At 51.2% G+C, this 14541-nt stretch overlaps 1 protein-coding gene across 12 annotated transcripts in view; it reads right to left on the reverse strand.

Moving 5' to 3' along the window:
- The window catches only part of SLC8A3 (solute carrier family 8 member A3), a 99926-nt gene that overhangs the window by 7953 nt on the left and 77432 nt on the right, over positions 1-14541 (reverse strand). For 3 of the 12 annotated variants that reach the window (XM_083836637.1, XM_083836648.1, XM_083836641.1), the window contains exons 3-5: positions 13802-13908; positions 3635-3652; positions 752-829 (exon numbers count right to left, since the gene is read on the reverse strand). In XM_083836637.1, coding sequence (XP_083692763.1) covers positions 752-829; positions 3635-3652; positions 13802-13908 — 203 coding nt within the window. Of the gene's footprint in view, positions 1-751; positions 830-3634; positions 3653-10312; positions 10794-12723; positions 12828-13801; positions 13909-14541 lie in introns of those variants that run through there. The other 9 variants (XM_083836638.1, XM_083836642.1, XM_083836643.1 and 6 more) reach the window with 9 other exon arrangements.

Below are 14541 nucleotides of genomic sequence, written 5' to 3' on the forward strand. Positions count from 1 at the left end.
AATGCAGCCTACATTTGCCCAGGCTGTAGCAATGGCCACAGCCCATACCCAATGCTAGACCCAACGCTTCCTGGTGGGAAGTGAGGAAAGGTTTTTGGTTAAATCCCTCCATGCTCCCAGTTGTTCTGCCTCATTCAGAGGCAGTTCAGCACTAAGGTGGGGCAGATGAGGGGGGCCAGCAGCTCCTGGTCACAGTCCCACCCCTTGCCTCGGGCATGTCCCTGCCGTGCTCGCTCCTCAGCTTGCTCACCCGCATGAGAATGATGTGCTCCTGCAGGGACACCCTGGGACTTCTTCTGCAGTTATCTGCAAAGTGCTTTCATATCTCCACGTGACAGGCAGTTTATTGGGCTGAAAATGCTGTAAACAGATCCCCTCTTCCTGTTATTTCTCCCTCAGGAAAGGGGAAAGCAGAGCAGTTTCCACACCATGCACTGCCCCTGGCAGGTACTACCTGAATGCTTGCTTGCTCAAGTCCCTTCAGGGAACTGGGAGCTGGACATTGCCTGTGGCCCGCTGGACACAACATAAATCAGAGGTAGATAAAGCCCGTTTCCACGGCTTTTGTGCTGAAGCAGGCAACGGCAAGGCCCCGTAACACTGCTAGAGAGGTAGATCCCTATCACCTAGGAAATGCTGCAAGACTACCAAGCAGCTATGGGCTGGTTTGTATTCCCTGTCACTTGCTGAATAAATTGGATTAAAACCAGCAATGTATTCATGAAAGACTTCTCTGAAGGCCATTTCGCACCCCTCGAGCTATCTCGTATCCATCCGTTTCTGGAGTGGGCATGGATCTGCATGAAGGTCACCCTTTCTGGGGACTGCGCTGCTAGGAAGAAATTAAAACGACAATTAAAATGGGATTTTTGTGGTGGCTCAATAAAATATAATCCCAGCTAAACACAGTAAACACTGAGCATGAATGAGCTCCTCTCTCCAGAGGGCTGTCAATCCGTCAGTCACAACTGGGGAAGACTGCTGGCTAAAAGACACGCTGGCTTTGGAGGTTAGCATATTGATGTGCCCTTTGAAGAAACACACACACACACAGCCTGTGCCGCTTTCTAAAAATGGGAGGAATCTGCTTACTTAGCCCTGAAAGCTATTTTTGAGGCGTGATGCACCCAGTATACATGCCCTAGTGTCCTTAATGCTAACTGAGAAACTGTGCATCCACGAGAGGAGGGCTAACACGCGGCTAAACCACAGGACAGGGAGCCGTGCATTATTTCACTGCTGGCTGTGCTCTAAGATCAATGTTGATGTGACCGTCCCCGACAGCTCTGCTCCCCAGCCTTCCCACTGCAAAGTGGACATCGGCCAGGCAGCTATACATACAGAGAGCGGGCCCATGAGTTTCAACGCACAGAGAAACATATTTATAAATATTTCCCTTGATTTGACTGAATATGTGGAAGTGAGGGTATATATGTAGCTAATGTTTTGATAATTCCTCATACCTTTAAGGATCTGAACATCCTGAGCCCAAGTACCAGGCTTCTAGGGACAACTGGTATCAAATATTTCCCTATATAAAGAGTATAGAGGGAAGTCAGTGCCGGTGCCAACACAAAAGATTATGCTTCAGAGAAGGTAAAAAACTACCAGGTGTGACTCTCCAGTCACCCCACAGCCACCCTGAACGGCTCCAGTTCTCTGCAGCCCCAACAGCTGGCACAGGGCATTTCGTGAAGGAAAGCTTTCAGGTTTACAGCCTTGCAAGTCTGCCTTGGGGCCTGGTGGAAGTTTGGTGAGCACAAAAGGCAGAGCCAAACATGCACCAAAGGCTCTCCCAGGGATGGCTCTGCAAGGGGTGGGTGCAGCCAGGCTCCCAACCTGCTCTGAAGGAAGGGCTGCTCAGCCAAGGGATGCGTTGGCACTTGGGCCCATTTATCTGCTGACAGTGCATGCAGGCTCCCAGGGCTTCTGCAAAGAGATGGGGAGTGGGGGCCGCAGCACGCCAGGGCAAACACCACAGCAGCGGCAGAGGAGCGTTGAAGATGCTCTGGGAGGGAGAGGACCGACAGATTGCACCGAAACGCTCAACCAAGCCATTTTCACAAAGATTCCTGTGCTTCCATGTAACCTAAATCTAACATGACACAGACTAAATGAGAACGTCACTTCTCTCCCCGCTTATTAGGCGTGATGGCTGCTGAGTGACACCCCAGCGTGCGCGCCGGCTGAGCCCAGACCCCAGCCGAGTGCCCGCCGTGCACCCCACGGGCACCCCGGGCAAGGAGGGTGGCGGGGGGCTGGCACCCCAGAGACCTCCCCCGTCACGGACAGAGAGGAAGCTTTTCTCTGTTGCTGGAGTGCAACTTTCCTTAGCTGGCGACCACGTCATCTGGTAACAGCTGCCAAAAGCAATCAGGCCGGATCACAACAGCGGGAGAAAGTTATATTATTTTAATACAGATTATTTGGTTCCTGAGGTTCTGATCAAATTAGGCAGCTACTCAATTAAAGCAATGAAATTACTGTGAAGGAGGCCGTGCTCAACTTATTTCCAGTCCTCCTGGACCTGAAGAAGTAACAAAGGAAGCCATCCAAACTGCTCGGAGGAGGTTTCCATAACACCCTACGCTGATATCTGGGGAGCTGGGGACTTCTGTCTGCCACTAGCAATCTCCTAATTAGCCTCATCTCCTGTGGGCTCAGGCCATCCCCTGCACAGCAGCCTTGGCATCCTCCTAAAAATCTCAGAGACAGAAGCTTGCACTGCAGAGACACTGCTCCCTTGGTTTGCAGCACAGCTCAGGTGTTACGAACATCCGCCATCAGTGCCTTAAATTCACCTGAAGCAAAAACTTGTACTAAATCCTACTAAACTTGTACTTGCCTATGGCAAGCCAAAGGAGCACATAGATCTTTTCAGGGGTTCTGAAGCCGTGCCTGCAAGCAGCCCCCCACCGTCACCACAGCCTGCTGCAGGACTCACAGCTTCTAAATCTGGGGGGGTTGTTTTTCTAGTCTGCATGCAAACCTGCCAGCTCCTCCCTGCACCCTGCATGCCTGGCCTCAGCTGTTGACAAATGTTTCTTTAATGCAAATTCAACTGCAATCATACCTGGAATTGAAAGAGTGAGAAAAATATAGGATGCCAAGAGAGACCGGCATGGTGGGGATTTCAGGCAAAGAGGTGGGATTCAGTACTAATAAATGTAAAATCCTGCTGTGATAGGAGGCGAGGAGCACAGAGCTGGAGTGGAAGGGAGCGGTGCTGATGTGCATCACATCCTAGAGGTGCTGTCGGCACTGGGTGCCCCCCCCCAGGGACAGGCAGTGGGGACCCCCCAGGTGCCTGCCCAGCCGAGCAGCTCCATAACCACAGGAAAATCTGGGCTGCCCGAAGGGAGGGCAGAGTCAGGGCCAGAGCTGCAGGTTCCGTCTTCCAACCTGGTTGGGACATTTCCCAAAACTGCAGGGAAATATCTGGAACTGGGGAAAGGCTCTCAGACTTCAACCACTGCCATGGTCTTGACACATCGTTCTGACCCAGCTCCTGCTGGATGGAGCACCTGGAGGTGGGGGGATCCCTGCACACAACAAATGCCAACAGAAGAGGCTGACTGAAGAAGATGGAAACAGAGGCAGAGAAGGAAGAGGAAAAGAGAAAAAGCAGTCTTACCTTGGGTGAGCAGCAGAGCTGTGCGGAGAGAAGAACGACACAAGACAGAAAGGGAGAAAGAAGAAAACAGGGAGAAAGTTAATATCTCGCTGGAAAAAGCAGAAGCTGCTTAGCAGAGGACAATGTTCAGTGAGCGATGGCCATGGCTCAGTGCGGTGTGCGAGCTCCCCAGGGCCGCATGCCAGGCACAGGCTGGGGAGCAGACCCCGCGGCAGCGAGATGGAGATGATGCTGGCGAGCACTGGTGAGCACCGCATCAGTGCTCTGGCTCCCAAAAATCATCCCCCCGACCCCCGAGCAAAGGCAGAAGGATGGGATGCAGGTGGGCAGTAGCAGGGAGGGGAAGGGAAAGAAGTGGGGGGACAGTCACGCTTGCCATCGGGGCCTGACATGACCCGAACTGCAGCTTGCCGAGATCCTCAGCTAGGGGAGGTGTTGATAAAATGGGTGCTGGCCTCAGGGCCAGTGAGAGGGCAGGGGTAACGTGGCTGTGCATCATCCCCAGGGACACCCTGGCTGTTCCTGGCCTCCCTTGCACCCCACAGGTGCCAGGAGGGGCACAGGTAGGCTCAAAGATCACGGCGTGGGGTCTTCCTGGCTCTCCTTGCTCCCACACTGCCTGCCAGAGCTGCACGGGGGTGCGGCTGCCTCCTGGCGCCTGTCACCGTATGGTCCCACAAGGATGGAGGTGGGAGGAGAGTGGCATGGAGGTCCCTGTAAGGGACAACCTTACCCTGACTTTCCATATGCTGACCCCCCTGACTTCATTTCCACAGTTGTCCCAAAGAAATGGCCTGCTGGGCCCCTCCTAGGTGTCCCCCTAGAATGCCACAGCCTATGCCCAAGTTTCCAGTTAACTCCCTTTAAGTCTGTATGGGGTATCACATAGCAAAATATACTGAACCCTCTCCAAGAGGGGCGAGCACTGTGCCTTAGCTTTGACTTCTACCTGTCCTTCAAACAGCAAGCTGGTCTCTGAAGACTTGGTTGCATGCTACAACAGTACTGTAATTACTAACACTTATTATCACACACTTTTAGTCTCAGAAGCTTAAAACTCTGTACAGAGACTGAGTCAGTATTAACATCCCCATTTGACAGATGGTGAAACCAGCAAAGAGAGGCTAAAGGGAACATTTTGCAAACTCAGAAATGGGCAGGAATCCAAAAGTGCTAATTTACCCAGGCTTGCCGGCTCAGGCCTCTGAGAAGCAGGCACTTTTACACAGAGGTACCTAATTTTATCTGCTCTGGTTGGAAAGTGATTTCCTAAGCAATTCATCAAAGGTCGCACAGCACATCGTCGGCAGAGCCAGGAAAGTGATGTTGTGTCCTGGCTCTCAGGCACTCCTGCGCGCCATCGGAAACCCTTCCCTGCAGGCTGCAAAGAGGCAACAGAGCAGGCAGGACCAGCTACGTGGTTCGGCACTACCAGGAAAACACCAGTGCCCTGCACACCAGCCCAGAGTCACTACAGAGCCTGGCAGCAAGTGGAGATGAAGAGGCTCCTCGCTAAGCATCCCTCACGTTTCGGAGTCGATTCCTTTCCAGAGTCAAAAACCTCCGGAGGAACCATTTGTGAATACGTCCTGCAGCAAGTACAGTACCACAGAGCCACGTGAAGCAGTGGGGTAGTTGCTCTGACTGCACAATCTCCTGTCCTCCACAGGACTTTGTCTGCAAGTCTCCAACAGGCCTGTCACTGCTCCTCACAGCGTGAATCTGGAGGCTCCTCGTAGCTCTGTCCTGCTGTGGCCTCCTTCCTCTTCTGTGGTCTTCTGGTCCTCCAGACAATAGGGGGAAATTTACTTTGACTTTTGCAATTGCAGGCATTAATACAATGGGTCAACTCAGTGTTCAGATTTAATATAATGAAATATTACTGGGCCCCTAAGCTACTGTGGTTATTAAAAAAAAAAAAACATTGGTTCCTCATGTTTTTTTAAAATGTTATTCTACTGCTCTGGGATTTGAGTTTATTTTTTTCCCATTTGCTTTTGAGCCTGCAAAAGAAGTATTTTTCTCCCTTTCACTTATGATATGATACATGAATATTTGAAGAAGCCTATAAAGCTATGAATGAAACATCAAGAATATAGCATGCAGAAAGGCAAGGGATTATTTTATCTTTATATTTCTGAGTGAATGCTGTGCATGCAAGCAAGAAAATGATTTCACGGACTAAAGCTTCCTTCCTGCACATGCATCTGCTAATGTGCCCTTAGTCCTGACCTGCAACGTTTCCTGACAGTCCATCTGGGGATGCTGCACCTGCACCAGCTCCCCTGACAGCCCCTGTGCTCTTCGCATCCCACAGACCTCCCTCAGCTGCCCCGCTCTGTCCTCACACACCTCTCCTCCTTCTTCACCCTTGCTCTTCTCTCACTCCCCAGGCCCCAGCCAGGCCACCTCAGCACTTGCTATTGGCATCTCAGGTAGCTTCAGAGGCTTGGCAAGCATCTTCTTATAGGCAGCTGCTAAAATCAGTTCAGTAGCCAAATTCAAAATCACAGTGCCGAGCACTCCGCACCCAAACCTTGCACAGCAGGAGCGCAGACGAACACCCGTGCCTGCAGACAAGGTAGGCTCTAACCACGCTTTTCCCTGGATTCTCAGGAGACTCAAAGCCTTGCCTTCAATACAGAAGGAGGACAGCAGGCATATGCTGAAGTGAGCAAGCATGGAGGAGTGATACATGGATAAAACCACTCAAGCTCATAGTGACGACGGATGCAGTGCTTCACGTTTCCTCTTTGAGCCCGGCCTCTGTAGTTGCTGCTCTGCAAGAACTCGTCTACTGGCATGAATCCCTGAACGTGCTGACACGTGCTTGCACCAGTAGCAAGTGGGCTGGGGGCAAAGAATTCAGACCTGAACTTAGCTGCTAATAAGCCGATGACCAATAAAAGCTGCCATCTGCATGCCTGCAATGTACTTTGGGGTCAAATTCTGCTGTCACAGGCGTATTGGTGTGGTTCACAGATCAGGAACTGCGTTCTCTCCTGCCTCAATTCCACTGAGCACAAAGAAGGTTAAAAACAAGGGGAACCAGCTTGGGCTGGGAGCAGACCAGAAATTAGACAATCCTGTAATCTACAGCAACTGGATGTGCTAGATGTCTGCCACAGATGTTTTCTAAACAATCAATACCTTTTTTTTGCTGTCTGTACCTCACAGAGAGGTTTGACCACATTGCATGCTTTATTCTAGCCTCGTTCTCGATTAACATAAATCTTCTCTAATCAATGTGCCTAAGACAGGAAGCCACTGTGTGGATGAGAGGATCCTCACAGGTGGTTAAACACCCGCTACTTACAGAGTGAACAGACATGAGGGTGGCTGTGGATTTTGAGGGGAGCCCCCTTTACACACAGCACAGGCACAAGGCAGCAGGAGGAAAAGGCGAGAGCATTGCTGTGGCTCCAGATCGCACTGAGGTGAGCGAACTGTTTCCCTAAAGGACTATGAAGAGCTATGAACGTGTATTTTTCATAAGATAAGCAAGGTGGAGGTTTTCCAGCTTTAGCCTGAATCCTGTTATTATTGAAGTCAATGACAAAGACTCCAAGAAACAGACCCTGATCCCTTCTGTCCATTAGGAGAATTAGCAGCTTTCAGCTTAATCACAGAGCTGCAAGCAAACTATTAAACCTTCAGAGAAAAAGGCGGCAGAAATCTAGCATTTTTTTGCTATTCCCATTAGCAGCTGATGGAAGAAGGAATTTCCCAGACTCTGCCCACACCTCAGCAAACTGCAGTGCACGTTCTCACACGTCGATGTGGCTTATCTTATCCAGGCATGGACCTTTGTACGCAGTTACATGATCACCAATATTTTGAAACAGATAACTCAATTGGATCAATGCAAACTAGGCGCCCATCGTTCTTCGCAATTTAATCCTTAACTCTGACTTCCAGCCACATCCATCCTCTGAGCCATGAAGCTTTCCTGTATGCCGTGTTGACACTCAATTAAATGGAGATGCGTCAGGAGAGTTGTCCACACCACTTCACTCAGTGCTGGGAGGCTTGAGGGGATTTCAGATGAAATCTTTCCAAGCCAGGTCATGCCAGCCATCTATTTAATAGTGGCCACCTCTGCTCCCACTTCCAGCAAAGTCATATCTTGCAGTCCTACCATGGTTTCGGAAGCAGAATTTTGCATGAAGGATGTCTGTCCCTTTTACAGAGTGTAATGCTCGACAGTGTTCAGGCACCATCCCTGGGGCTGAATCTTCTATCGTTGTGCCACTAGCTGGATTCTCATGAGCAGATTCCCAATTACCCTCATGAAACGTAATTTTCCAGATGCTATTTTCACCATTATCTGCTATCAAGTGAAATCTTCCACTGTAGCCTCACTTGCCATTGGGGCTTTATCAGCCCTAAGGTTAACCACAATATAAGCAGAAGACTGACTTTTTCTAGGGAAAGCAAAGCCAGTTCTGCTCCTGTAATCCAGGGCTGTGGACAAAGTGTGAAAGCTAATGTGTGAAGAAAGTAAAAACAGGCTGGATTTCTCTGAAATCCTGCAGGGCTGACAGCAGCAAAAACCTAGGCCTGAGCTGAGGGCATCATGAAATGATACCAGAGCTGCCATGGGAGTAACGGTGAAACTGAAGGATTGCATCTTGACCTAAAGGGAAAGACTTGTTTCGCGGCAGAAACACTTTTAAAAGGTGCTGAAAAAAGGTTGGCCAGAAAAGTGGCTGAGGGTGTGGGGAGGTTTCAAAGTCCTGCAGTGCTCAGCAGGCAGTGATTCAGTTTATAACTGCACATGTGGAGAAAAGGTGACACAAGAAAGATCCAGAAATTGATTTCTTAGAAACAAAGATAACAAAATAAAAATCAGGAAACTTGGGAGATAGCCAGGAGCACAGAAAAAAGCTACACTCTTACCCTCTTTGCCAAGCAAAGAACATGATTCTCTCTGATTTCTTTGTATTTATTCACTTCAGTAAACTAGCTTGCACCAAGTGCCATCTTTGCCAGTGCTTTTTGCACCTAATGTGCCACTACAGAACTAGTATCAGTCTTCATCATGGAATGGGCTGGCAAGATACCCATCCCAGATCTCTTCTAACCTCTGAATTATTTGAGCACATCAACAAAACGAGCTGCTAAAGTCAAACTGCTCAATGCGATTTATATCGATGACCAGAAAGTCTTTGAGAAACTCCAGTTGCAGAAAGCAACTGGCGAAAAAGACTATATGGGCTGCCAGACGGGGCTTGGTGCTGCAGACATTACATTTATATACAGGAGAGGAGCGAAGAAAGGGAATTAGTGGTCAGCTCCCCTTACAGCCAAGGTTGACAACGGCATGCCCACAGGCTCAGAGCAGGTACTGATACATGTGGGGGCAAGCAGTGAGGATCAGCCTCTGCAGATGGTGCACAATATTTCAGTCACAAGGCTCTATCAGTTCGTTATACGGACAGGAGGAGCGCCTGTGTTTACCCTGAAGTAGCTGTCATGCGTTGTGTGGGCCCTGAGCAACCTGAAGACAGGAGCTTGTGTATGGATCACCACAGGCACCTTCCTGGGCCTCAGAGATGTTGCTCCTCTGGGAAGGGGCTAGCAGGTGCAAAAGAGCCAGAGCTATAGGATGAATTTTCTTACAGAAATCTCCTGCAGCTACACGGACCCAGGCACGCCTCACCCAACGGGCATGGCCGTTCTACATCCAAAATAAGCTCTCCAAACTCTGCCCTAGGCCAGTTTGAAGAGCACACGTACTCCCCTGGTCACCGCTCACCCCTGCTGCCAGCTCTGCCTTCCCCCGAGGAAGAGCAGGCACCGTGTCTCCTCGCTCGTTTCACCCCAGACCCTAGCTCCTGTCCTTCAGGCCAGGCAGCACCTCGGTGAGGTCCCGGGGCAGCTGCAGGCCCCATGACGAAGCCACTGCAGCATAATCCCCATGGGGATGATGGGGCTGTCCCACAGGGCCCGGGCAGCAGGCTGCCTCCCAGCGCCACGCAGTCAGCCGGGGCACACAGCACAATCCAGCTCCAAAGGGGGACAGAAGAAATGTTCTGAGGACACCACAAAGCAGTCTGAAAACAGCCTGAAAACATCAAATGCTCCTACGGCACCCTAGGCACAGGCTCAGCGTGACAGAGCTAAGTGGGGAGTAACAACAAAATGAGGGCAGGCCGTCAAGAAAACCACATCTTTTGTGGTGCTAGAAAGAAATGTGTGGGTAGCCAAAACCCAGAGAGACAATTCAGCGAAAGCAACCCAGCCAGAACCTCCCAGGAGGGCCGGGAGCCGTGCTTTGCCCTCGCCTTGCAAGTCGTGTGGGGGCCCATTCATCACCGCAATGAAAACAAGCAAACTCCCAGCTACGTGCTGGTGGTTTGGGAGTTTTTTCCCCAGTCTGTGGCTGAATCCCTGCAGCCTCTGTTTGCACAGAGGTGGCTGCTCCGACCTTGCAGCCAGCAGGGCCACACCACCCATATGAGTGCTTCAGGCACCCCGCAAGGCAGGAGCATGCATCTGGGCAGGTGGCTCGGAGTCAGCCTGAGCTTCCTTGCACACGAGCGTGCATGAGGCTACGCAGCAGTACGGGTGCGTGCCTCCATGAGCACTGAGAGCCCATACACCTCCTGGGCTGCCCCTCTCCACTGGGAGCTGCCTGCGAGGCAGCGGCTGTCTGTCCCTCCGGATGCTCCCTACCTGGAAGCCTGCTGTAGCTCCTCATTCTTCACCCCAGGCACCAGGCAAGCACATCGGAGACTCTGCGGGGTGCAGCACTGCAGAGCTCGGGATCCTTCCAGATGCCCTGGAATCGGTGTAGCGACTGTGCCACCTTGTGCCAGGAACACTTACAGATGCATTTTAATCTTGCTCTTATATTCTAAGAACGGTGCTTCTGCTCTGACTTTTCTCTAATGAGGCCAACCAGGGCTCTGCATCTCCTCCGCTTCATGGTCCCGTGCATCCTGCTGGTTAAGCAGAGCCTGGCCAAGGCTTCACCCTTACCTCAGGGGGAAGCGGCTGGCCTGCAGGCTCTGCAATGGAGAACAAGCAGTCCAACGGATCTCCTCTCTGCTGGTTATGTACCAGACTATCCCACTGACTCCAGTCGATGCTGGTGTAAATGAGATGTGCACAAAGCAGCAAACTGCCATCACAGTCCTACTAACAGCGAGGACGGGATGTTGTACAGACTGAACCACTTCAAAGGCTGGATTTTTTCAGATAAGTGATTTTGTTCAGCCACATGTGACATGGCCTAGACAGGAAAAAGAAACGCAGGACTTCGCAGAAACCAGCCCAATCCTGACTATATCCTGAAGTTCACTGGTTTAGAGAGGGATTCAGGGCTCACAGACAGCGGACAACTGAGCAACAACATCAGTGAGATGCTGCAGGCTGCCGAGTGCCCAGGCAGGAAAGAGCCAGGAGCAGGTGATTTCCCTTCTGTACCCAGTGAAATGGAGGTGTGAGCCCCGCAGATGTGAAGGGACATGTGTAGAGAGGAGACCCTGGGATGCTTCTAGGGCTGAAGAAAACATTTTGCAGTCCCATGTTCAAAGGTTTAATCTCCTTAACCTCTCAAGAAGAAACTGAATTGTAACACAGACAGAGTGAGCAGGTACCTACACAGAAGGTGCAGCATGCTACATGGTTCTTTAATCCGATGGAGAAAAGCAGGAAAATAACTAGTGGCTAAAAACTGAGGCCAGGCAACTTCTAGGTATGCTCACCCACATCTTTAGGCCAGAGGGCAGTTAACTGCTGGAACATACGCTCATGGGACATGGCAGGCTGGTCACTGCTTCTGATCAAGAGCAAATGCTCATTGAAGTTGGACTTTGGTGAAACCCGAGGGCCTGAGCTCAACACACAGCAAAACCTCATGTCCCTCACTGCCTAGGGGCTGCAGGAGATGGTCTAACGGCATTAAACTGTGAATGCTTTTTAGGTTTACATTTTACAAATCCACAGATGCTATATGACATTGTCATGCTAATGCAAGCTGTGTCTATCCTGAATGTCCTGGAGAGCTGCGCATGGGAGCTCGGACTGGCTGGAGGGTAGTTGCTGTGTTTGTGAGATAAGGGACAGAAGACGTTTCTGCAAGGGGAAGCTGTGTGAGGCACAGGCAATTGCCAGATGTTTCCATCACCAGCAGCAGTACTTGGGAGTAGAAATAAGCCTGTGGGCACACACAGCTGTCTTTACTCTGTATCAGGCACCCAGAAGGTAGATTTCAATTCCTTTTTGTAAAGTGCTTCTGTTTAAAGATCGGCCCTCCCTGGCCACCCCAGAGATGGTGAAGCCCATGGCAAGACTTGTTCAATGAGAAAGAGGTCAAACACGTATACGAGGACAAAGATACATGTAGGAAAGGCATGACAGAAAGTCAGGGTTCAGTCCCACTATGATCCTGATCCGCTGGGGGATCCTGGGTCTCAGCGCACCAATGCTGAAGTAGGACATTAACACAGCTCCACACCCTCTGGCCAACAGGCTGGGGTTGTTTGACACACATTAAGGTGCTTTTCGGATGAAAGACACGGAGAACCATTTTTCAAAATAAAAGCAAAACGAGATACCTCACACCTTCCCTCTTCTCCTGGGGGCTTTTCATCACGCCTTACAGGGACCCAAGAGCACCAAGGCAATGCCACTGGCAGGCAACAACAGAGGGAAGGGCAGGGGGGTGTACGGGACGAGCCGAAGAGGCAGCCATGCATTATGCCTTTCTCTTGTCTTTCACATTCCCCAAGGTCCTGGCAAAGGAGCAGGAGAGGGGAGAACAGCAGAGGTGTGCTCAGAACAAAAACAGACCAAGACAAAGAAACCCAGTCACAATAATACAGCCTCTGAGGCCCAAGCATTGCACGAAAGGAGGATCAGAAGTAAGCTGGGCTCTAAAAGGCAGAGATGACACCGGAACAGGGTGAGAGTGAGAATACAGAAGGGCAGAGAGCAAAAGTCCATCCATCCACAGGAGGAGGAGAAAAGGAGGGAGGGGAAGGAGGAGAAAGAGGGTTATATTTTCTGGATTTGGGGTTTGCAGACTTGATTCTGTTTGCTTGTTTTCAATTATTTATTTTTTTTCATAAGGGATCTCACACCTGATATTCCTCGTTCCATCCATTTCGGTTCACCAAGGGCAATGAAGAAATTCTCCTGCCTTTCGTATTCCTCCTCATCTACTATCTTAACCCTTACGGTCTTCCTGTAGGGACAACAAGAGAGACAACCGTGTACAGCGGGTCAGCCGGCCAGAGGCGACGCAGCAGCAGCAGCGGCAGCAGCGCAGGCTCCTCGCATGCAGCCCCTTCCCGGCGGGGCGGCGTGCCTCGGCCGGCCTCGTGGACATGGCGCATCGGTCGCAGCTGCTCCTCGGGGAGCGAGAGGGCATTAGGGGGGAGACGGGGCTGGCAAGGGGGTGAGGAGGGAGGGAAGAGGGGGAGTCGGACCTTGCTGATGGTTAGTGGGAGGCGACGTCTGCAGCGCAGTTTTTCGGTGTCACATGGTAATGGAAAGGGTATCGGCTGCCCGGAAATCACCGGGGGCCACGCTGGGGTACCAACTGTGTCTTGGCTGGAAGATTGATTGCTTCTGCTACCCTCGCAATTAATAATAAATCTGGAGGGACTCTGGGCTCGGAGCCTGAGAAGAAGAGAGAGAGAGATGTGTACTCGCAGCCACACTCCCCTGTGGGGTGAGGCAGGTCTCTGCTGCCAGGCTAGCTCTGCTAGCTGGTATTTCTGATTTCCAGTTTTAAAGTGGCACGTCTTACTGCTTCTCCTCCCTGACACTGCCTGCCTCTCCCCCACCTGCTCTCTCACCTTGGACGAGGGCCGGGTGATGAGCCCTGGAGATGCTGGATGTTTCTGGCAAGCACCTTCCCACCGACACTACAAAACGTGCCTCAGTCCTTCCCTTCAGCAGGAATATCCATGGAAAAATATTCCCACTGAGGACTGATGGCCTTCCTTCTCTCTCTCCATCCCTCGCCACCTGCCCCAGGCCCCCCCAGGGTCCCTGTCCCCCCGCTCCATGGGTACCACGTGACACGGTGCGTGCGCACAGCAGTGTTTAGGACAGAGCAGTTGGAAACAAAGAGAAATCAGAGGAAGAGGAGGAAGGAGAAGAGAGAAGAGGAAAGAAGAATGTTAACGTTAGTCTGGAGGGCCAGTACTACACCTTTCTGTAAACTCATATCCACCATGCGGGGGCTCATCAGCTCAATGAAGAAATTCTTGTTTTTCTCATACTCCTCATCATCAATTACCTTGATGTGAACTGTTTTGCTGTGGACGGAAAAATAATAAGCGTCATAAAGGGGAGAAGAGAACAGAGAAGCAAAGTGGAGGAAGGTTGGGAGGTGAACAGGAACATTAAAGTCAAAGTTTTCTCACTCACTGAATGAGCTCAATGTGGCCCTGAAAAGAGGCTAAAGCCCCGCTGCTGCCAGCAGTGCCAGCTGATTTCTGTTTAACCAGCAGGCCTGAAGGCAGGGCCTGAATGAAGTGAGACACGGATGGCTCTGACCCCCTGGCAAACTGGCAAGGGTCTCAGGAACCAGGGCTGTGCCATGCAGGAGAGGGGCACACTTTGCCCCCGCTGCTCTCCACATCCACACACGCAGAAGCACACGCACACACACCACTCACCGGCCCCCTTCCAGCCGGGGCTGCAAATTATACCTGCACTTTGCTGGCTTTCCTCTCGGGTGAAAGGCTTCCTGAAATCACATCCCTCGCTCACGACAGAAGGGATTAGTGCTTTTATTCCAGGGTGATCCTACACCCTCTTAAATGTAGCACTGCCTGCATATGCACTGATGATCACATATAATTACATGCTCGTATCAGTGCATACGCTCTAAACGGGCATGAACTTGCCATCCCGGTGCTCCCAGGCTTCCAGTCAGCCCCGGCCCC

Source organism: Anser anser (genome assembly GCF_964211835.1).
Source record: "Anser anser genome assembly, chromosome: 5".
Taxonomy (NCBI): domain Eukaryota; kingdom Metazoa; phylum Chordata; class Aves; order Anseriformes; family Anatidae; genus Anser; species Anser anser.